The 25155-nt window shown below is 34.6% G+C and overlaps 1 protein-coding gene across 8 annotated transcripts in view; it reads right to left on the bottom strand.

Annotated features, from left to right (window-relative positions):
- Window positions 1-25155, bottom strand: part of TMEM68 (transmembrane protein 68) — a 45141-nt gene that overhangs the window by 12181 nt on the left and 7805 nt on the right. For 4 of the 8 annotated variants that reach the window (XM_047724554.1, XM_047724556.1, XM_047724557.1 and 1 more), the window contains 6 exons: window positions 24594-24987; window positions 9427-9594; window positions 6739-6932; window positions 4569-4721; window positions 1916-1976; window positions 129-268 (listed from right to left, as the gene is read on the bottom strand). In XM_047724554.1, the coding sequence (XP_047580510.1) occupies window positions 129-268; window positions 1916-1976; window positions 4569-4721; window positions 6739-6932; window positions 9427-9594; window positions 24594-24918 (1041 nt within the window). In that variant the 5' untranslated portion in view covers window positions 24919-24987. The remainder of the gene's footprint in view (window positions 1-128; window positions 269-1915; window positions 1977-4568; window positions 4722-6738; window positions 6933-9426; window positions 9595-24593; window positions 24988-25155) is intronic. The other 4 variants (XM_047724560.1, XM_047724559.1, XM_047724558.1 and 1 more) reach the window with 4 other exon arrangements.

Here is a 25155-nt window from a genome sequence, read left to right as displayed (position 1 = left end):
CAAATGTCCCTTGGGGAAAAAAGCACCATTGATCGAAACATATCTGTAGAATGAATGAATTCATTTTTAATGCAATAATTGAAAGTAAAAATCTGTTCAAAGACTAAGGAAAAAAAAGAATAATTTACCTTCTCAGCTAATTCTTCTGCTGTTATCTTTGGATCATAGGGAATAGGATCACCTAAATAGGTACGTAATTTCACTGGAAAACCACCATACATTGGAGCAAATGGATAGCGGAATTTTTCATAAAGCCACCTAAATAGCCCTGTTTTAAAGTAAACAAAATTATTTTAATTGGTTAAATATTCTGAGCAACTGTAAATTTTAAAATTAATAATTAATAATGTGAGACTTAGAAGAAGGTAGCAAACAGTATCACCTCCCAATAATTAGCACAATATGTATATATTTTAAAGATGAGCTTTTCATCAATTCTAACAAATGTAGCACATTAATGTAAGATGTTAATAATAGGAGAAATCAGAAGGTGGTGAGAAGCTTTATGGGTACTCTTTGTACTGCCACTCAATTTTTCTGTGAACCTAAAAATGCCCCCCAAAATAAGGTTTATTTTTTTAAAAATGAACTTTTAAAAATATGAGAATTTTAAAAGGCAAACCAATTACTATTATTACAAAACTGAGGATAAAGATTGCAACCAAAAGCTAGAAGCTAAAAACTAGAGACTCACAAATACAGGCTTCTATGAATAAAAGAAAAGAAAAAGCATAAGATAAATTCACATAAACATGAAACTAAAATATGCCAATAAATTGGTAAAAAAAAATTATTGTAAATCAAGAAAAATGCAAAAAGTAGCAAAGAATTACTAATGCTAATGACCAAGTATGAAACCTAGCAAAATCAAAAATGGCAATAATGTAAAATAAACTGGGGGATTAAGTAAAAAAGAAAGTCAAAAAAGCAGTCACAAGTAATTTTTAAACCACTTTATAATTAAAGAAACAAAATTGGAAATAACTTTGTTATGCAACTTAAATTCTGAAGAAATAACTGAGAGAAAATTAGAAGAACAGTTCTACAGCAACAGCTAAACATCACATCAATCTGCCTTTCCAGCTTAAATTTGGAAAAAAAAAAGGGGGGGGAATGTTAACACCTAAAAAACGTAATAGAATATCAACAACATACCAACATTACACATAAAAGAAGCAATAAAAGCTTAAGGTTCTTTAAGAGGGGATTTGTATGTGGATAGGAATAATATAGTTATGGGGATATACTTTTATACCCAACCACAGGGTATAAAAACAAACTGAAAATTTCAAAATAAAAAGAAAACAGAGATATTGAAAAAAAAAAAAAGCACTTCTAATTGTTATCACTCCAGTAACTACACTCAAAGCTTATTTTGTTATCCATAAATTAAAGTTAGACAAAAAGAACTTTACAATATAAATGTATCACGGTTCAAAATATTATAAAAAGCAAAAAACAAGAAGTAACAGAAATGAACCAAAGCAGATGATACATCCTTAGGTCGTTAATCTTAATTCAATATCATATTGTCATCCATTTTTAAAGCTGTAACTTCTTCAGCGGTGAATTAGGAAGAAAGTCTGGGTAATGGGTACATTTGTTCAAAACCTCAATAGCATGACTCAACTAAGGAAATTAGGTAACTCACTCTATAATTTTAAGAAGCCCACAAAACAAATAAGCTTCAGTATGTATATAAGACTCTTAACAAAAATATAACATCTAAGAACTGCCACTAGTTAGAATCAGTTATCATTTAGACTGTAAATAATAAAACATCTAAATAATATATCCATTATCTAAAGTAATAATACAAAAGAATTTCTTATAGGGTTCAAAAGCCCAAGTATTTCGAAGATTATATTCTGAATATTACACTATAATTAGAAAAACCGTATGAACCAGAACTTACTTGTTCCTCCAAGTGATCTAAATCCTTCTCGAATATTTTGTGTAAACATAGGAATAATGGGCTGAAGAGAGAATTTGAATTAAAAAATTAAATATATTGATCCATTCAATATCTCCATTGAGTCAATAATGCAAACTTTTGAGGGCTTGTCCAAGATTATGAAAATGAGGTATTTTTAAAATAAAGGTATACTTTTATCACCAGTGTGATTTATTTAGACTAAATTTAACTTGATCATTTGTAAAAACAAAAATTGGAAACACTACCCTCTAGTGGCAATATATAATATTTCACTTACAAACTTCCTATCCTTTCCACATAAACTCTTGAAATTCAAAATAAAGATTACAGTAATCATTAATTTCATTAAATAAAATTAATGTGGTAAATTAATTTGATTTTAGTGGTCCACTGAATAGTATGCTCACTGGAGAAAAAGTTACAAGGCAGATATTTCCTTTATGGGGAAATTTATATAAATTCAAATGACAGGTTTTGGAAAGATGCTGTCATGCAACCACCAAAACACTATTTTTTCCTGAGATTATTAAATCTAAAAATGTTGAACATCAATGAAAAGTATAAGATCCACTGCAAAAAAAAAAGGAAAATTAATATATAAAAATTCCTTTTATCATTAATATTAAAGGATTTCTGCTCACAAGTTCATAGTTTTTATTATTCCATGAACATCTGTGATTAAGTATGATTTTTTAAATGGAGACCTTAATCAAATGTCCTAAAACAATGAAGTCACAAAGGATCATATAAGGAGATAGAACGATGGTGAAACTGAAGTAGATAAAAAATTGAATAAGAACACTTTAAAATGCTCACAAAATACACTGAATTAAATGACATTTTAGAATTTAAAAAACAGAATCACTTTACTTACATTCTACCATCAGTATTTGCCTAATACAGAGTTACCTGCCCTGGTGAGCAGGGTTTGAGATATTTAAATAAGCTGACATTTAAAAAGCCATCCTTATTCAGTTGTGGAAAACATTAAATATGGTGGACTAAAGGAAAGGGACTCAGGTATAGCTTTCTTCATTAAACTTATTAACTCACATAGAACTACTGGTCATTTATTTAGTGTATTTCTCCCCTCACCAGAAGGACACACTGTTTTGTTTACAGCTATATCCCCAGCACCTGGAATAGTGCCTGGAACAGACTAGGTGCTAAAACAAAGTGTGATGGATGAATTAATTAACAAAAGAATGAAGACACGGGACAGAGAGACATCGCACATAATGAAGCAGTTTGTATTCTCTGAATACAAAGTGTTGGAAATAGGCAGCAATCTTAAAACAGTTTGGAAAAAAGAAGTCAGGTAAAGAAAGGCACTCTGACAGAAGAATTTAGAAGTCTCATGGTGTTAATTCACAAAGCTAAAACATAAAACAAAGTACACTGACTCTTTTGTACAAAATTCAGATTATGATCTAGGAAGCCAACACTAGTTTTGTGAAATAGTGACTGCTGACATTCTAACTTTTTTTAAAGAATTATAAAATGTCTTTAAAGTTGGGAACATAAAATGCCCAAGAAGAAACACAAATCTTAGGGCTCATAATACATCCTTTGTCTTCTCTGACCAGTACTGCGGGATTTATGTCTACTGACTAGCATGAACCCCTAGATTCATACTGAAGCATGCACTTTACGAAAACTCTTCAGGGTACATACCACCCTTTAAATAGCTTACTCTCCAGAAGCTCGATATATCTAGAACCTATTAAGAAGGAAAATGCTCACCCTAGCCGACTCAGTATTCCAGGCTATAGTCTGGCCATATAGTTTCTATATTTGCATTCAAGCTAACAGCCTTAAAGTTATAAGCATTACTTTATAACGACTTGATACTGTAGTACAATTATTCATTCCTTTTCTTATATACCTAATGCATACAAGGTATTGGCATAAGTAACCTGGAATTAAATTGTTTGCATGCATACATGTGTCTCCTTATGTACGTGAATGTACATGTGTGAAAGAGAAAGAGAATGTGTATCTTGTTAAAACTATTCTTGGGGCATTAGTTTAAAATGGTCTTAGAGTCTAAACTTTGCCCCAAAAATAAGTGAGCACCACTGGACAAGTTATTTACCACGTTTATTTTCAGGTTCTTCATATATAAAGTGGGAATAATAATAATTACACTATCTCAAGGGTTATTTTTTAGATTGATATAATACATATAAACAATTTTATTAAGACAAATGTTATTTTCTTTTACATCACTTGTTTTTCCAAGCTGAGTAAATGGGCTAATATTTTTCCAACTTATTTAGATATGAAGTTACCTAAAAATTCTCAGGAATTTCATAAAGTAAGTGACTTAAATTACATTAAAAAGCCTGTAACTTTCAGAAAACCTTAAACATTTTTTTACCAATATTGTGTGAACTTGCATTGAAAATCTAGATTTTTTCACTTTAATTTGTTACCATGTTACAATTTAAATGTAGTTATTCTTCCAACAGTCTTAAATTTTTACTTTATTATAATTTTGTGTTTATGATAGTTTATGATAATTCTGTGAGGACCATGAAGGGGTTTTCCAGATTGAACACTTGTACCATTTACGACTATCTCTATATATGGTTAAAAATGCTCCCTCATGTATCTGGAAGGTGCCTCTAATCTCAAGGTCAGCAGACTCACTGTGAAATGCAGTCAGGGATGGCAACAGCCGCGGTTGCCTGCGGTCCTGAACTGTATGTTCTGCTCTGCTTCTGCCTTGCTGTATGACCCGATCCCTCCATCCCTTCATCTCTCTGTACCTGAGTTTCCTCATCTGTAACATCGGAATAATTACATATGTCACCTACTTAATGTACAGGAGTACCAACATAAAGCCTTTTAAAAGCACTACAAAAGGTTGGGGTGGTACAATAGTTATCAAATGTACAATGCTACCTGTAAATCAACAATGGTAAAGATTTCTGACTTAAAACTTACAAAAGATGTTTATAAAATGTTCTCAAGTTTCATACAAAAACCTTAAATTATCTAGATTATCTTAATTATCTAGAAGCTCTATCAAAGATTGAAAATAATAGTTCCTTTCTCTCTATAATTTCTTTCTTTCCAGCCTTCTTCTAGGCAATGTTCCTTAAATCTGTGAGGTTAAGGATGAGAAATTAGAATCTCATGATCAATTTATATAATTCCAAACCTACTTTTGTGATTTTCACCTTAAAACTTCAGGAGAAATAATCCTTTCAAATATAAACCTGAAAATTAAACTATCTTTGATTAGGGTTTTAGCTTTTATCACGGCTTTAACAGACATTACTTTCATTACCCTTAATTTTTGTACAATGGTGCATATATCCTTTTGTACTTTCTCATATATTCTAAAATTTTTATAATCAGTGCTTAAGACTCTGAGAAATAAAATGTGCTATGAATTAATTTTCTGTATCACTAATACTATTAATGTAAGTTAAATTCCAAATGTCCCTTTCTAGTAGTGTTTAATATTATGTTAAAAAAAATCAATTCAATTTAATTCAAATAGCCTACTAAGTGCTAGTCACTGTACTAAGGACTCAGAATATAAAAAGATGATCTTGTCCTTAGGGAGCTTATACTTTACTGTAGGACAATGATGTTTAAATTTTTATGTTGTCTATAATTAAACACTTGGACAAGTACATTAACTCTTATTCTGGGATCACATTACTAAAGCACTACAGCAATTACTTTTAGTAGTTACATGTACATGTGTACAGGAGAGAATAAAGTTTGACACATTTTATTTTAACTCTGCAGTTAAAAAAAAAAGGAAATTTCCATTTTTTTTCCAAAAAGAAAATTTCCATTTTTTCCCAAATACTGGTCTTGGGTTAGAATGAGTCATCCATAAACTCTTCCTTTTTAATCCTATATTTGTAAGATGAACAGGTAAGCTAAAGGTGCATAATGGTCTCTATATAGCAGCAAAGGGTACACAAAAAAACTGAGACATGAAAGTATTGGCAACAGTCTCTAACTAATTGGCCTGGAAAAAGAACACCATCCTGTCAAAGGCACTACCATTTCTTTTTCCAACAGACAATCTAAAATGAAAACAGAAAACAAAGAAGAAACATTCCATAAGTAATAAATAAATGTTTCATAGGATAAATTATAATATGGAGACCAAAAAGTTGAGAATTACTTTCCAATGCAAAGAAAAGGACAAAATGGCATTCGTATTCTCCAGTCTACCAAGTAGAACAGTCACCGTGGATCCCTGAGAAACACTTAATCTTATTGACTAATTTTTTTATAAAATCTTTTTAAAAGATCTAAATTACACTAATACCTATTTCTTATCTTTATTCACACTATCAGATAGCTGATCACGTTTGCTGAAAAAATAACAGGAGTTATATATTCAAGTCCCATTATTATACAAATTGGTCACATAAAAGAATTGCAATGAAACCAACCAACAACCATCACTGAAATATGCCAACTCAGTCATACCAAAGGCTTAAAATACATAGAACTGAAAATACTTTTGAAAAAGATGTAACTGAAGGAATACAAAAAATTTTACAGATCTAATTAAAAGCAGCTGGATTTTGAAATGTAAAATAAAACTTGGATGGATATTTTCCAAATTTTCAGATTAATTTTTTTAAGATGGCATCCCAAGCACAAGGAAAATTTCTCTATCATTAACCTTACAAAGAGTTATGTACACTGATCTTTAAGTAGTGCAATTAAAGTATCTAAATTCTTATATATTCTGGCCCACTACATAAGCATTGATTTTAAATTCAACCTAGCTTTACTTTAATAATTAGTTTTATATAACTCACCACTTTTGCATCAATTGCAACCTGAGCGAAGCCTTTACGATTACCCCAAATGATGTTGTAGGTTTCATCACTAATTAGGGCTTCTCGAACTCCACCTGGTGAAATAGCTAACAAGTGACCACTCCTCAGAATTTCAACACATTTTTCTCTTGGTCCATGTAGAGCACAAAATACATCAAGTAATAAACTAAACCCTGTAAAAAACATTAGCATGAAGATATATCTTAAGTACTTCTCGTCCAATTCTTCAAGACAAAAATCTTTACAACCTACATAAATTATCTATACTTCAATCAGTAAACTCCTTTTCTTACTTCTTTTTTTTAAGTCAACAAGAACTCTTAAGGTTTGGATAAGATTAATATTGCTGATAAAGTAATAGCTAAGCCTTATTGATCACCTCCTATTGATAATCTCCTCAGTGATCACCTACTACTCGGGTTACAGTGCATATTCAAACTCTGAATTAAAACTCACAAAATCCTTGGAAAACAGGGATTCTGATCCCCATTTTACAGACAAACAAGTTGGTTCAGAGGGTAAGTATCTTGCTCAAAGTCACACACCTAGCAAATGGCAGGGCAGAGATTCCAGTCCGGGTATGTCTAGTCCAAAGCTCCTTCCACTGCATCTCAGAGCCAAACACTGTCTATAGTATTTATTACAGCAATCAGAAATGATATCCCATCAGCAATCACAAATCTAATCTTCCTTCAACCCTATAAGAAAAAGAATCACTCAAGAGAATGTAAATCTGACTATACTTAGCCCTACCAAAATTGGCAAGCCATAACACATCTATTGAAATTAAAAGTAAGATGATGTTAATCCCATAATTAATTTGTTAAATCAATAATAACAGCAAAATCATTGAGTTTTTAATGAAGTGAGTATTTAATTCAGTTACAGCTAATTCCAAGTCTTAATATGATACAGTTTTTCAAAGCACTATTATTTATGGATGAAAGAAATAATCCTATCAGTAATTAACTATTTTAACCAAATACTAAACTGGAACTTCTGAGGACTGATGTTAGTATAATACATTACTTTTGAGAATGGGAAATATGAGTAGTGAAACTGTGCAGACTAACCAAACTTCTCACAGGTTTAAGGATCTGAAGCAAGATTATAAAAATTATTAAGATTCAAATAATATTCACCACATATTATATTAAAAGCTCACTGACTTAACTGGATGCATTTTCATAATAGGTTTCATAAATTACAAGATCATAAAGGAGAAATCTCTTTAAAAACCAAGTGCTAAATAAAAATATTCACATCGTATTATGTATAAAAAGAAAAAAATGGAAGCAACCTGTAAGAGAAAACTAGCCAATAAATATTTTAGTCATACATTAAAACTATTTTTTATAAAGCAAGGTAAAATGTTAGTGCTAATACTATATATTTTTTCAAAAAACACAAAAGAGTTCACATAACATGTAAAAATATACAAATTAAAAATGATATATAATAAATAAAAATGTAACTGGTTATATAAGGGTAGTAAGATTAATGATGTTTTCCTTTTCTCTAGTTTGCAAATTTATTATAAAGTGATCATATTCCTTTCTAAAGAGAAATCTTTTCTAGCCAATTTAGTTTAATCAGACACAAGGATACCCAAAACATTAACCATGTCTATGAAAGGCACTGAATAGATTGTTATTTAATTCACTGTTTGGTATCTGTCTCTCTGGTTGATGGGTGGCTTTGGCTTTTATTATTCTAAAGGACATGCTATCAGCTTTGTTGGCTTATTTCTGGTGATTCAGTGACAAAAGAAAATAAGATTTATTACCAATGAGTTTTAGAATGGCTTTTTAAAAACTGTCTGAAACCATTTGGTTAACTAATCTTTTTAAAAGGTATAAAGCATTTATGAACAGAAAGGAGAATATATTCCTTAATTTTAAGAGTTGTAAGTCTAGCAGGCAAGTCAAGTATGATAAAGACATACAGATTCTTTAGGATAGGATTTCTTTTTTTTTTTTTTTAAAGATTTTATTTATTTATTTGACAGAGAGAGATCACAAGTAGACAGAGAGGCAGGCAGAGAGAGAGAGAGGGAAGCAGGCTTCTTGCTGAGCAGAGAGCCCGATGCGGTACTCGATCCCAGGACCCTGAGATCATGACCTGAGCCGAAGGCAGCAGCTTAACCCACTGAGCCACCCAGGCGCCCTAGGATAGGATTTCTGAAGCAATATTATTATATGAAGACAAAATATATCCTGGTTGATTTTTTTAAATAATTTTGATTTGCTATAATACAGACAGTAATCAAACTTTAATTACTCTGAAGTTAAACTCCAAAAATCAGTATCTCATTGAGAAATTCATCATATGAAAAATCAACTACCCTCTATACCAAAATATAAATTAATTACATGGCAAAAGTTACAATTTATTTTTTTAATTGGAAGTTTAGCATTTAACTTAGAAAAATAATGACTAAATACCTATTAATAAAGAAAAAAAATTAGATAACATTTTTGACCATAATGTTTTTATATTTAGATACATTACCTAAAGAGCATTATTAGATATTAGAGCTAAATGTGTTACCCTAAAAAGGCAAAAATCTTTTCCAAATGGTACTAGAGAGCTCAAGGATACAAAATTTAATATAATTTGATCATGTTAATTAAACATTTTATATCACTATCTACAGTCAAAGTTTACCTGGGATTTTAAAGACAAAGTGATCAGCTACTACACGGCAAGTTCTGCCTTTGTGGATAAAAATTTTAGCCATGAAGTAGTAAAAATCTATAGGAATAGCTCCATGATAAAAAATGATAAGTGCTGGTCCTTCTTCTGGTATTTTTTCCATCCCATGAACTTCATAACCTGTTGGAAAGACAAAATACAATGCTTAAAATATATTTATTAGTTTATTTACACTAAAGGATGTTTATTAACTCAGAAACTCAGTCTTTTCTTATAGAAGTGCATAAGCCTTCCTCTTTCTCCTTCCCTTCTTGCACGAATCAGTCCTACAGCCATTAGGTGGGCCAGAGTGAAGTCTGGGGTGGAGGGATGGCCTGGAGTACATGCTGGAGCCCAGTCAGGGTGAGGAGGGCATCCACATGACGCAGCCCAGAGCGGGGAGTCAAAGCCCAAGCACAGTTCTGAGTGCACCCCCACAGGAGAGTCTAGACCAGGGTGCTGGAGCCTAAGTGGGAAAGGGAAGGGATCCAACGGTGGAATTAAGCACAGGATTAGAAGATAGCATCCAGACACTTTAGTGGCCTAGTATGGGGTATCAGCCTGCATGGGGTAAGATGGTATCTGCAAGTGGCAGGGGATGGTGACAGTGATAAGAGGTTCGTTACATATGGGGGGTTGGTCAAATGAGTCTACACATTAAGAATGTGAGCCTGGTTCCTCACTACTGGAGAAGGTAGCTACAAAAACAGAAAAGGAGAAAACTAGAATAAACTCAAACCATAAGAGAACCTCACTCCTACCCTAAAAGTAAGAAAAAGCAGTATGTCAGAAAGCTGAGGTAGCTCTCTCAAACGATGAACCAACAGCTCCAATGGGTGATAAGCCCCTCTAATGAGAAACAAACCGAGGATGGGAGGAAGACATAGGTACCCTAAAAATAGGCAAAAAGAAAATAACTGAAATGTTAACGAATTCAAAGATCAAGTGAGGTGACCACTGAGTGTAGAATCCCTGGGAATCCCAGATACAAACAAGAGTCCACACTCACCAACATTCCTCCATAGGACTCAGTGGGTGCTTACAAGAAAAAGCGGGGACATGGCAGGGAAGAGACCCAAAAGAGCCCTTGCAAATGGTATAGAGAACAAAATCTTACTTGCTTCTCAGAAGCTTCTCTTGGAAAAGCAAAACCTGACACTGGGAGAGGTGCAGGAAACTCTTCCATCCCTTCTAAGAAAACAGCATCTGTAAAAAGCAACTGATGCTGGAAAGGACAGAACTCATTACCCCTCCTCTCACCCTTGCCTCACCCTACTATCCCACTCTCAGGCAGAAGTCCACTTCTGGGTAGAAGGGTAGAAGTCAAAACATCTGCCTCTGGGAGCTAGAGAGTAGGTCCGGTTTCTGAAATGACATCAAGCAGAGATCTGCTACTACTCAGAGGAAGAGCAAGAAACTTTGTGCCAACCCCAGACTCCCAGCTATACAAGGCAGAGTTTGCCTCCCAGGGGGAAGAAGCAAAGGGACATTGAGAAAGCCTCACACCTGAGCCTCAGGCATACAGGGTCTGTGTACAATTCAGGCTAAACCAAGAAAATTGAAGAGTTGCCCCTGTCATCCCCATCCCACCACAAGCCTCACATGGAGTTACAAGCAAAGGCAAAGAAAGGCCCCCGTCTGTGGTACAGGCATACTGGGTTAAGGAGAGAGGAGGAAGATAGAGAAAAACCCTCTGGCACTGTTATATACAAATGTTATATACAAAACATCATTTAAAAGTGTTATATACAGGGGCACCTGGGTGGCTCAGTGGGTTAAAGCCTCTGCCTTCGGCTCAGGTCATGGTCCCAGTGTCCTGGGATCGAGCCCCACATCGGGCTCTCTGCTCTGCGGGGAGCCTGCTTCCACCTCTCTCTCTATCTGCCTGCCTCTCTGCCTACTTGTGATCTCTGTCTGTCAAATAAATAAATAAAATCTTTGAAAAAAAAAGTGTTATATACAAATAAAACACCATTTAAAGTGTTATGTAAAAGTGTTATATACGAATGTTGCAAACTTTTGTTTCACTCCCAAACATATAAATTATACTTTAGAAATTCCCCCCATTTTATTCATCAAAAACAAAAATGATTTTATAAAATCTAACTACTACATGCAGGGAAAAAACTGTGATGACAAATTTGAATTAGAGGTCAAGAAAACATCTCTCCTGTACTACAAGTGAACTTAAAGACTAGTGCCACCCTTTACCTCTCCTCCCTGCCACATTGTTAACCCTGTTGCGAGTCACTGTAAGGGGAACAAGTTTCACCAAGGGAAGCAAATGACAGGATGAAAGACTGGTGGAGATGGGGATGATCTTTGGAGGCTTCCTTCTAATATGAACCAGTTTATGTTGGCTTCCTGTCCATACTTTTTTTTTCCTCTTCCGCCAGCTAATGAGATTAACCTGCCTACTGCCCTTTACACTGCTATACCAACACATTTTTTATGGCAATCCTGTGCTATTGCTGTTTGTGGGGAATATAAAAGATTTACGTAAACTCCACCAATGCTTCAGAGGAAAATACCCTGCATATTTTATCACTAGAGTTTGAACTTATACTCTGAGGAGGAGATGAAATGTGACCATGGTTCTAGTCATAAGATCTGTTTTTCCTTCCCACCTTACTGCTGCCAGGTGCCATACAGACCTCTGCCTCAGCAGGTCCCAGCAAAAAGAAAAAAGCAAACTGAACCACCAATGAGTCAATGAAGAAATCAAAAGAGAATACCACAGTACCTTGAGACAAATGAAAATGGAAATATACTGGAAATGGAATTATACTGAAATAAACTTGTGGGACAACAGCAAAAGTTTTAAAAGGGAAGTTCACAGTGATAAATGCCTATCTCAAGAAAAATTTCAAATAAACAACCTAACTACACCTCGAGAAACTATAAAAAGAACAAATAGTAGAAGGAAGGAAATAACAAAGATTAGAGAGGAAATGAGTGAAATAAAGGCTAAAAAGTCAACACAAAATATCAATGAAACCAAGTGGTTTCAGTTGACTAAGTGGTGGTTCAGTTGACTAAGCCTTTGCCTTTGACTCAAGTCATATTCCAGAGTTCTGGGATTGAGCCCCACATCGGGATTCCTGTTCAGCGGGGAGTATGCTTTTCCTTCTGCCCCTTCCCCTGATCATGCTTACTCTCTCTCACTTTCTATCTCCCTTTCAAACAATAAATAAAATCTTAAAAAAAAAAAAAAAAAACGAAAGCAGAGATGACTCTTTGAAAAGATAAGGAAACTGACAAACCTTTAGCTAGATTCACAAGAAGAAGAGAGTACTTGAAAAATTAACTCAAAGAGGGGACTTTACAACTGATACCACAGAAGCACAAAGAATAAGAAACTACTATGAAAAATATATGCCAAGAAACTGGACAACCTACAAGAAATGGATAAATTCAAACCTCTAAGACTGAATCATGAAGAAACAGAAAATCTGAATAGACCAATTACTAGTAAGGAGATTGAATTGGTAATCAAAAACCTCCCAACAAACAAAACTCCAGGACGAGATGGCTTCAGCAGTGAATTATACCAAACATTCAAATAGGAATTAATACCAATTCTCAAACTCTTCCAAATAACAGAAGAGGAGAGAACTCTTCCAAACTCATTTTACATTACCCTGATACCAAAACCAGACAAGGACATTACAAGAAAAGAAAATTACAGGCTAATATCCTTGATGAACATAGATGTAAAAATCCTCAACAAAGTATTAGCAAACCAAACTCAGCAATGCATTAAAAAAATCATATACCATGATCAAATGGAACTTATAAGAATGTAAAAATGGTTCATCATTTGCAAATCAATTAATGCAATATACCACATAAACAAAATGAAAAGTAAAAATTATATGATCATCTCAATAGATGCAGAAAAAGCATTTGACAGAGTTCAACATCCATTTATGATAAAACTCTCAACAAAGTGAGTATAGAGACAACATACGTCAACATAATAAAGGCCATATATGAGAAACTCATAGCTAACATCATACTGAATGGTGGAATATTGAAAGTTTTTCCTCTAAGATCAGAAAGAAGACAAGGATGCACACTCTCACCACTTTTATTCAACATAATACTTAAAGTCCTAGCCAGAGCAGTTGGGCAAGAGAAAGAAATAAAAGGCATCCAAATTGGAGAGGAAGGAATAAAACTGTCAGTATTTAGAGATGACATGATATTCTATAGAGAAAACCCTAGAGACTCCATCAAAAAACTCTTAGAATAAACAAATTCAGTAAAGTTGCAGGACACAAAATAAATGTACAGAAATCTGTTGTGTTCCTGTACACTAATAACAAACTATCGAAAAGAGAGATTAAGAAAACAATCTCATTTAAGATTACATGCAAAAGAATAAAATATCTAGAATAAATTTAACCAAGGAGGTAAAAGACCTATACTGAAAATAATAAGATATTAATGAAAGAAACTGAACTAGATACAAATAAATGGAATGATATTCCATGCTCATGGATTGGAAGAACTAATATTGTTAAAATGTCCATAACAGCCAAAGCAATCTACAGATTCAATACAATCCTTATCAAAATTTCAATGGCATTTTTCTTTTTTTTTTTTTTAAAGATTTTATTTATTTATTTGACAGAGAGAGATCACAAGTAGACGGAGAGGAAGGCAGAGAGAGAGAGAGAGGGGGAAGCAGGCTTCTTGCTGAGCAGAGAGCCCGATGTGGGACTCAATCCCAGGACCCTGAGATCATGACCTGAGCCAAAGGCAGCGGCTTAACCCACTGAGCCACCCAGGCGCCCCCAATGGCATTTTTCACAGAAATGGAACAAGCAAACCTAAACATTTGAATGAAACCATGAAAGATCCCAAAGAGTCAAAGTAATCATGAGAAAGAGCAAAGCTGCAGGCAACATTTCCCTGATCTCGAACTGTATTACAAACCTATAGTTATCAAAACAGTATGGTATTGAAATAAAAACAGACACACAAATCAACAGAACAGAATAGAGAGCCCAGAAATAAATCCACACACACATGGTCAATTAATTTTTGACAAAAGAGGCAAGAATATGCAATGGGGAAAGAACAGTCTCTTCAGTGGTCACATTGGGGTCACAATGGAGAAATGGTCACATTCAAAAGAATAAAACTAGACTACTATCTTCCTCATACACAAAAATTAACTCAAAACGGATTAAAGATTTGAATGTTAAGACCTGAAACCACAGAACTCCTAGAAGACATAGGCAGTAAACTTCCTGACATCAGAGTTGGCAATGACTTTTTAAATCTGATTCCAAAATCAAAGGCAACAAAAACAAAAATACACAAATAGGACTGTATCAAACTAAAAGGTTCTGCACAGCAAAGGAAACCATCAATGAAATGAAAAGGTTTCATTTTCAGTAGGTTGGAAGGGAGAGGATATTTGCAAATGATACATCTACTGAAAGGGAGAGGATATTTGCAAATGATACATCTGATAAACAGTTAATATGCAAAACACAAAGAACTCCTACAACTCAAAAAACCACAAAAAAAAAATCCATCTAAAAAAATGGACAGAGAATCTAAATAGACATTTTTGCAAAGATATACAGACGGCCAACCAGTATGTGAAAGATGCTCAACATCACTAACCATCAGGGAAATGCAAATCAAAACCACAATGATCTATCACCTACCTCATATCTGTTACAATAGTTATTATCACAAAGTCAAGAAATAACAAGTGTTGGCAAGGATACGGCAAAAAGGGAATCCTGCACAGTTGGTGCAAATGTAAATTAGTGCAACAACTATGGAAAACAGTATGCAGGATCCTCAGAAAGTTAAAAATAGAACTATCACACCATCCAGCAATTCCACTTCTGAATACTTATCCAAAGAAAACAAAAACACTAATTAAAAAAGAGATCTGCATCCCCATGTTCACTTTAAACCATTATTTCCGGGGCGCCTGGGTGGCTCAGTGGGTTAAAGCCTCTGCCTTCAGCTCAGGTCATGATCCCAGCGTGCTGGGATCAAGCCCCACATCGGGCTCTCTGCTCCACAGGGAGCCTGCTTCCTCCTCTCTCTCTCTGCCTGCCTCTTTGACTACTTGTGATCTCTGTCTGTCAAATAAATAAATAAAATCTTAAAAAAAAAAAAAGATAAACCATTATTTCCAATAGCCAAGATATAAAAACAACCTAAGTGTCCATGAATGGATGAATGGATAAAGAAAATAGAGCATATCTAGACACAATGGAATACTATCCACATATAAAAAAAAAAAGAACAGCATCTTACACTATCTGTGACCTGGATGGACCTTGAGGGCATTATGCTAAGTAAAGTAAGTCAGAAAGTGAAAGATAAATACCATATGATCTCACTTATATGTGGACTTAAAAAACAAAACAAAACAAACAAACAAAAGAGCTCACAGATATAGAGAACAGACTGGAGGTCTCCAGAGGCAGGAGATGGGGGTGGGCAAAATGGGATCAAAAGATATAAACTTTGGGGTGCCTGGATGGCTCAGTGGGTTAAAGCCTCTGCCTTAGGCTCAGGTCATGATCCCAGGGTCCTGGGATCGAGCCCCACATCGGGCTCTCTACTCAGTGGGGAGCCTGCTTCCCTTCCTCTCTCTCTGACTGCCTCTCTGCCTACTTGTGATCTCTGTCAAAAAATAAACAAAATCTTAAAAAAAAAAATGTAAACTTTAGTAATAAAGTAAGTAAGTCGTGGGGATATAATGTACAGCATGATGACTACAATGACTACATTTGAAAGTTGCTCAGAGAATAAATCTTAAAAGTTGTCATCACAAGAAAATGAATTTTGCCACTGTGTATGATAATGTATTTACACCAAAGAACCAATTAAAATGGAAAAAAAACACATGATGTATTTTAACTACTTATTGTGGTGATCATTTCACATTTATACAAATATAAAACCACTATGTTGTACACCTGAAATATGATGTTAATTGCATCTCAATTTTTAAAAAGGAAGAAAATTATAAAGTAATACAGAAATCGGGATGCCTGGGTGGCTCAGTTTGTTAAGCCGCTGCCATGGCTGCCTTTGGCTCAGGTCATGATCCCAGGGTCCTAGGATCAAGTCCCACATCGGGATCCTTGCTCAACTGGGAGCCTGCTTCTGTCTGCCTCTGCCTGCCACTCTGCCTTCTTGTGCGCTCTCTCTCTCTCTAACAAATAAATAAATAAGTTTTAAAAAAAGGTAATACAGAAATTGTTTTTGCTATTACTATTTTTCCATGTCATAAAAGAAACACCAACCTCGGTTTATACTCCATTCAGCTAAATAAAAATGTAGAAATCTTTCTCAAAAAAACAAAACAAAACAAAACAAAAACCCAAGACATGGGGGGAAAGACACGCATTTAGAGGCCAAGCGCAGAATTAGGGTCAAAGTAAAAAGAAGCTAAGAAGAAAGGAAATCTCAAGTGACTAGAGCAGAAAAGGAAAGGAAGCTCCTGAAGTCAGACTGCCGCACCTGGAACAGCCGGCCCAAGAAGCCCACCATTCATGTGTAAAAGATAAAAGGGAAGTCCAGAATATGAGAATCTGCAACTATGTTTCTTTCCTTAAATTTATTCCCATTTGATTTGCTAAGAAACAAATTTGAGTATCAAAGACTGTAGTGTAAATTTTACAGCAGGAAATTCTTTTTTTTTTTTAAGATTTTATTTATTTATTTGACAGACAGAGATCACAAGTAGGCAGAGAGGCAGGCAGAGAGAAAGAGGAGGAAGCATGACCTGAGCCGAAGGCAGAGGCTTTAACCCACTGAGCCACCCAGGCACCCCAGGAAATTCATTTTTGAAGTAGTTTATAATGTCTTCACCAAATAGATGAAGGTAAGTGTGGTAACTATGATTCTAGTATGGAAAGAATAAAGTATTGGTAATATCTCAAATGAACTTAAAGAATGTTTTTAAAAATTGAATTTAATGAGATTTTGAGATTATGTATACTTTTAACATTTCTTTCCAATTACCTAGTTCAAATTCAAGTAAGTGGATTTACTTTTAGCTCTATAGAACAATCACTGAGGTCTCAAGTTACCAAAAGAATCAATTGTCTCATCTGATAATTTTTTTGAGAAATAAAAAATACTCCTTTGAGGAGTACTACACAGAATATTACACAGAATATTCCTGAGGTTTCTTCTTGCCTTCCAGAATATTTTTAAAAAATTAAATAATTGTACTTATATAACATCAAATCATTGGTTGAGACTAGAAACATTGTCATTTCAATTATTGACAGAAACTATGGTTTACTACTGTGGTAAATAAACATGAAGTCCATACATTAAACTGTGTTGCTCTTAAAGCAAAGATGTGATATACCTTACTACTCACTGCTCAGAAAGCACCACTAAATTATACTCCAGTCCAACATTTTCGAGGCTTTTAGAGCCCAACTGCCCATCAATTATTATTAGTCAAATTCTTTCATAAATTATATGGACAAAAGGTGTCTCCCTAAAAATACTTCCCCATCTTTGTGCTTCTAGTCACATGACTGCCTCTAAATGGAATGCATCCTGTCCAGTGTCTCCCTGTCTAACAGAAGTAGAAACTATAGGGGCACCTGGGTGGCCTAGTTGGTTGAGCGTCTGACTCTTGATTTCGGCTTGGGTCATGATTTCAGGGTCACAGGATGGAGCCCGGAGCTAGGCTCCATACTCACCATGGAATCTGCTTGGGTTTCTCTCCCTCTGTTCCTATCCACTGCTCTCTACCTCTCTTCTCCCAAATAAATCCCAAGCAAATCTTTGGGGGAAAAAAAAAAGGTAATAACTTTAAAGCACTTTAGCTCTTCCTCCCTCAAGACTCCATATTTACCTGGTCACCAAGTCCTATACATTTTACCTCCAAAACCTCTTAAATCTATCACTCCTTCTTCCCAATGTTAATTTTAAAGTGCAGTCCTATCATCTCCTGCCTACAGTATACTAATCCTTAGGGAAGCTTATGAATAATACAACCTTAGAGAAAGTAATCACAACGGCAACTAATTATCATTGTCCATCCAACGACTATCCAGGGAAGGGGGAGCATATTTTGACTAGTGTGGACCCTGGGCGTAGGTCACACAGTGGTGGAGCCAAGGTGGGAACCCACATTTGTCTCACTCCAAAGTCTGTGCTTTTCACCCTATATTATAAACCTGTACTACAGATATGTCCAAGCTAAGCTACATCTGTGATTTGCAAATGCTGGCTGCAACCTATTAGTGAGTTATGAAATCACTTTAGTGAGTTGTGAGCATTTTTCTTCTTAAAAAGAAAGTACAATAGAAAATAAAACAGATCATCATAGAAAGTACATATACTTTGCATGACATTGTGTGTGTGTGTGTGTATGTTTGTGTGTGTGTGTGTACTGGCAGCAAAATGCATTTCTTACTAGGAGTAACTATAAAAAATTTGATGGTCTAAAAATATATTGAAAACAGTAGGGACTCTGAATATAGTAGGTATGTTAAGTTGAACTTAATGATCAAGATACAGACAATATATTTTGGTGCCTTCCAAATTATTAGGAGGAAGATGTTCTTTGGGGTCCCGGGTGGCTCAGCCAGTTAAGTTTTCAAATCTTGATTTCAGCTCAGCTCATGATCTCAGCGTCATGAGCTGGAGCCCAGCATTGGGCTCCATACTCAGCAGGAAGTTTGCTTGAGATTCTTTCCCTTTCTCTCTCCCATTGCCCCTCCCCATGCTTGCATGTACTCTCGCTCTCTAAAATAAATAAACAAATCTTTTTTTAAAAAGATGCTCTACAATTAAGATAGCTAACACTTATCAAACATTAAGTATGTTATAGAAATTATGCTAAATACTACTTTACATGAAATTTCACTGACTCCTTAAACACCCCATTTTCTAAAAGAGGAAAATGAGGTTCAAAATCATTAAGTATCTTGGTTGAGAAAGATTACTTACATAGTTTTAAGTGGTTCCCCCAAGATATTTTTCAATTACAAAGTAAAAAATAGCAACTTCATGGTGGAGAAACCTGGAAACAACTCCTTAGCCACAAAAATCAAAGTCATTACACCAGTAATAAGACATAGCAACATTATGAACCTCTGATACAATGCACTGAGATGGACACATCATCATTTTTGTGGTATTCTTGTCAAGTATGTGTAAATACACGTAACTTCAGTCTCATTACAGAAAATATCAGATCTAAATTGAGAATCTACAAAATAATTGAGCAGTCCTCTTCAAAACTGTGAAAGTCATGAAAGTTGCATACAACAAAGCAAAACAAAACAAAACACCTAACTAAATAACCATCACAAATTGGAGGAGACATGGCAACTAAATGCAGCATGGAACTCCGGTACAAGGAAACTGATGAGAAAACTGGTAACATTTAAGTAAGACCTGTAGTTTACTTAATGGTATTATACCATTATTAAGTCAGTAACTGTAGAAATGGTTACATAAGATGTTAACATTAAGGGAAGTTGGGTGAAAATATGCAGGAAAAAAATATTTTTGTAACTTCCCTATAATTCTAAATATTTTTTAAAAACAAAGTTTAGAAAAATCATGATTGTTACAAAAGGCAGGGGGCAGAAAGGAGGGGGGAAGTGGAAAAAGAAGTTAGGTAACTTGTCAAGGCCACCAGCCAGTAGTTGGGAAGAACCTGGTTTTAAGCTCAGGGAGTCCCACACTCAATAAGAGAAGAGGTTGGGACGCCTGGGTGGCTCAGTTGGTTAAGCAGCTGCCTTCGGCTCAGGTCATGATCCCAGCATCCTGGGATCGAGTCCCACATCGGGCTCCTTGTTCTGTGGGGAGCCTGCTTCTCCCTCTGCCTCTGCCTGCCACTCTGTCTGCCTGTGCTCTCTCTCTCTCTCTTTCTGACAAATAAATAAATAAAATCTTTAAAAAAAAAAAAAGAGAGAAGAGAAGAGAAGAGGTTAAAGGAAACGCTTTTCCAACTGAAGTAGAGAGGGAATGTCTCTTAATACCTCAATTTAATTTTCCCATAGGCTTTGCTACATACCATTTAATTTATAGGGCCCTTTTAGTGAATAAATTGTATCCATTTCTTTATGAAATAATAATAAAACATAAAGTAAAAGAAAGTTGAATTTAGGGATGCCTGGATAGTTCAGTCGGTTAAGCATCTACTTTCAGCTGAGGTCATGTATGACCTCAGGGTTCTGGGATCAAGCCCCACATCAGGGTCCCTGCTCAGTGGGGAGCCTGCTTCTCCCTCTGCTCCCTTTTTCCCAACCCCCACCCCATGCATGCTCTCTGGCACACTCTCTAATAAATAAATAAAGTCTTTAAAAAATTTTTTTGAGTTTATGCTATTATGGCCCATTTTTAAAAAAACTCTAACTCATATAACATAAGGAACCATATGATCAGCCTACTTAATCAAACCATATTTTTCAAAAATTTTGTACTGCCAATGAATTTAACCAGTTACGATGGCATTAGGTAAACATACCTATTTTCAGATAATAAAGTAAATTTCCCTTGTAAAACAAACACAAAATAAAATAAGATAAAATAAACAACTAAGGGGCACCTGGATGGCTCAATCAGTTAGATTCAGGTCATGATCTCAGTGTTCTGGGATCAATCCCTACATCAGGCTCCCCTATCAGTGGGGAGTCTGCTTCTCCCTCTCTCTCTGCCCCTCCCCCCAGCTCATGCTCTCTCTCACTCAAATAAATAAATAAAATCTTAAAAAAAAAAAAACCTAAAAGCCCCAAAATAAAATATTCCTTACTTCCCTAAGGAGAAAGTTACAGTCCTCATTACCTTTACAGTTGTGCTAAAATATACAGCTTTTACTTTTCTCAAAAACATCTAGCTATCTTACTGAGGACTCTTCCTGATAATTTTCAAGGGAAATATTAAATGTTATGAGTCCACCTTTTAAAAATGTTCATATTTTCTAGGAATGTTTTTTGAAAAGTAAGTCAAAATTTTTAACACTTTATTTAAAAGCTAACTTGAGGGTAGGCATTTCATTGACCTACCACCAAGCAAACTGCCTAGAAATGTAGGTATTTAAGAAACATCAAATTAATATTTCTTTATTTACTATAGGCATTATGTTATGCAGCAAATAAGAATCAGAAATTTTTTGAAAAGTGACGGCACTTAAATTATGTACAGTATGACATAAAATACAATTTCAAAAGACAAAACGCTGGATAGAGTCTCATACAAAGATACTTATAGTGAAAAAATTAAAAATAAATGATGGTTCAACAGATAACTGACTAAATTCACTGTAAGATTTACAGAGTTCCATATAGTCATTAGAAGTCACTAAGGTTTAGTGACATGAAAAATACTAGTTGGCAACACATAAAAAATTATAAGCACACCAGAATTTTAAAAAAACACAACTGCAATAGTAAATTTAAGGTGACCATCATTTGCCTTATTTTTTTTACCACATTTTTTTACAATCAACATTTTTATTAGTTAAAAAATTTCTTTGAAGATTCCTTAAAAAGCATGAATTAAAACTGATTTGATACCAATACAAAATCCAAATATGCATACAAATGCCTTTTATATATGTCCCTAAACAACAGGGCAAAGAAAACCACCTTTTCCAGTTTTATTGAGAAACAATTGGTATGTATCACTGTGCAAGCTGAAAGCATACAGAATGATGGTTTGAATTACATATATTGTGAAATGATTACCACAGTAGGTTTGGCTATCATTCATCATCTCATATAGATAAAAGAAGAGTAAAGAAAAAAATATTTTACTCCTTGTGTTAAGAACTCTTAGAATTTACTCTTTAAAACTTTACTGTATATCTTATAGCAGTGTTAGCTATAGTCATGTTGTACATTACATCCCTAGAACTTACTTATCTAGTAACTGGAATTTAATACCTTTGACCATCCTCCTCCAATCCCCCTTCCCCATCCTCTGCCTCTGATAACCTTTTTTTAAAAAGAGTCTGACCTCTTTTTTCAATGACGTTGGGTTTTTTCTTTTTCTAGATGCCACATATAAGTGAAATGATACAGGATTTTTCTCTGTCTTATCTCACTTAGCACAATGCCTTCAAGGTACATCTATGTTGTTGTAAATGGCAGGATTTCATTTTTTAATGGCTGAATAAGGAAAAATCACTTATAAGAGAGTATCATTTATCCCAATAAAATATAATATCAAGTTACCATAAAAAATTTAAAACAGGCTAAGAACTATATATTTTACTTCCTCTAAGCCATAAATGCATATTTAAAAATATCTCAGAAAAATAAAAACACCTCAAAATTATATATTCTATTTCAAAATAAGCTTAGTGCTTGAAGTTACCTAAATTAAATCATGTTTCCTGAAATATAAATAAACTCAAAATTCCTTATGATATACATAATCCCGAAATATAGGGGGTATCTATTTGGGAGGGGAATATATATTCCCAACAAGTACTGGAAACAATGCCACTGAACTGTGTGTGACTATATTCAAGACAATAAACCCAGAGCAGCCTACAAAGATGCAATCTCTGCAGATGGACACAGTGATATCCTGAAGGACCATGTTGTCTCACGTAAAACAACCATAAAAGGGAATGAGAGTTGTAATGACTGGCAAGAGCCTTAGTATTAATGAGTAATGTTCAGAATTCAGTACATCAAAGGCAAAGGGCTCCTGTTTGCAAACCTGCTGAATACCACTACTTTGACCCTGAATTCCCAACCTGAGATAAAGTGACCACACAGCACAGATCGTAACAGCACAGGCTCTAGAGCTTGATACCTGAGATTGCATCCTGACCCTTCTTCCTAGCTTTCTAGTGTGTCTTGGGCAAATAACAATCTCTGTTCCTCAACTTCCTCACAGGAAAACTGTAAATGGAGATAATACATGGAATCTATGCTAAGTTTTAAAAGACTGTATGTCAAACATTCAACAATGGTGGCATAAGAAGTACTCAAAAAAGTCTTCTAAGACTGCATGTAGTATTAAAATGATGACACAGAGGCCTAATAAGCAGGTCACAGGTGATCTTTGCTAATAGCAGCCTTGTATTGCTGTGGTATATATCCTCTGGTATCTATTTCAAAATCTATGCTTCTGTGCCTTTCTGGGAAACCACTTTGATGCCCAAAACGAAATAGAAAGTACATCTTTGTTACACACCTACAGAATTCTCTGTATTTTTTTATAGTCCTAATGCAAAAATGGCTAACAAATAAGATAAAAATTGGTAGAGATAATAGGTCACAAGAGGGCAATTTTCTTTTTTTTTTTTTTTAAAGATTTTATTTATTTATTTGACAGACAGAGATCACAGGTAGGCAGAGAGGCAGGCAGAGAGAGGAAGGGAAGCAGGCTCCCTGCTGAGCAGAGAGCCTGATGTGGGGCTCGATCCCAGGACCCTGGGATCATGACCTGAGCCGAAGGCAGAGGCTTTAACCCGCTGAGCCACCCAGGCGCCCCAAGAGGGCAATTTTCACAGTAGCCACAGAACCACCAATCATTAAATATAGAACAATACACTTTCTCAAATGATAAAGAATGAATATCCTGGAGAGAAACTTGTTGCTATCTCATTTATTCAAGAGACATGTGACCTCTGAAATGAATGAAACAGAAAATGGGTAAACTATGGTATATAAATTATATTTAATATTATTAGTTAATATTCATTTTTTAAATATCTACACTAGGAAAGTCACTTATTTTGAACAAAATGGAATTAAATACTAAATAATTAAAGCAAGTTTCTGTAGGTTTCTATACAGTTTTAATTAGTTTCTTACTCTTTTAGATGTCTTACATATAAACTTGAGTATTTTAAAATAGGTTTCTATACAGTTTCAATTAGTTTCTTGGTGTTTTAGTTATCTTACATATAAACTTTAATATTTTAGGTTACAGTAAGAGCCTACATTGTTGTATGGTTCTTTGTTTAATGGGAACTAATGTGTTTGGAAACACTCATTTTAAGAAAGACATGTAGATACACAATGCATGCAAAGAGATAAAATGAAATAGTAAGTATCCCTTATATTTTTTACTATTGATCAATAAAATGGGATGATGATATAGCTTCAGTGCCACACAGATGAACAGCCACACAGAGACAGCAAAGTAATCTTGCTTACCATGCCAAACCGCCGCATGTCCATCCCAGAGAGTTGCCACCGTCTTCCTTGCACCATCCCATAAATTATGAGAGTAGGCTTCTTTTAATACATTCTTCCTCTTGTAAATGTGTAAGAAAATAATAGTAAGATAGAGAAGAAAGATAGTAAAGTAAGGAAGTATTAAAAGTATTAGTGGTGTAAAAACCCACAAGAGATAGTTTGCAAAATTCAAATAGTCCTCCAACTGTTCCACACCAAACCATTCTTCAAGTATGTGAATCAGACAAGTCATATAGGGCATAGAATCCTGTCCTGTGCCACAGGTTTGATTTTTGTTTATCATTTTTCTTTAGGTGAAAATGACAAATTCAGTCTCTTTCTTCATTGTCATGGTAGGTCTTTAATTTGGCCACTAGAAAGAAAAAATAACCCAATGTTATTCCTTTCACAGTTGAAAAGTTAAATGTTTTAGTCTACATAAATACCTCATAGAGTCATTTCTTAATACCAAAAATGAGTAGATTGCTATGGTTAACTTGTTGCAGACTTCAATGCGAAAATTATAAGGTTTCATTTGCAT

This window comes from Lutra lutra, chromosome 4 (assembly GCF_902655055.1).
Source record: "Lutra lutra chromosome 4, mLutLut1.2, whole genome shotgun sequence".
Classification (NCBI taxonomy): Eukaryota; Metazoa; Chordata; class Mammalia; order Carnivora; family Mustelidae; genus Lutra; species Lutra lutra.
Note: the sequence above shows the minus strand (reverse complement) of the source record. Positions and strands in the feature narration are given on the sequence as shown.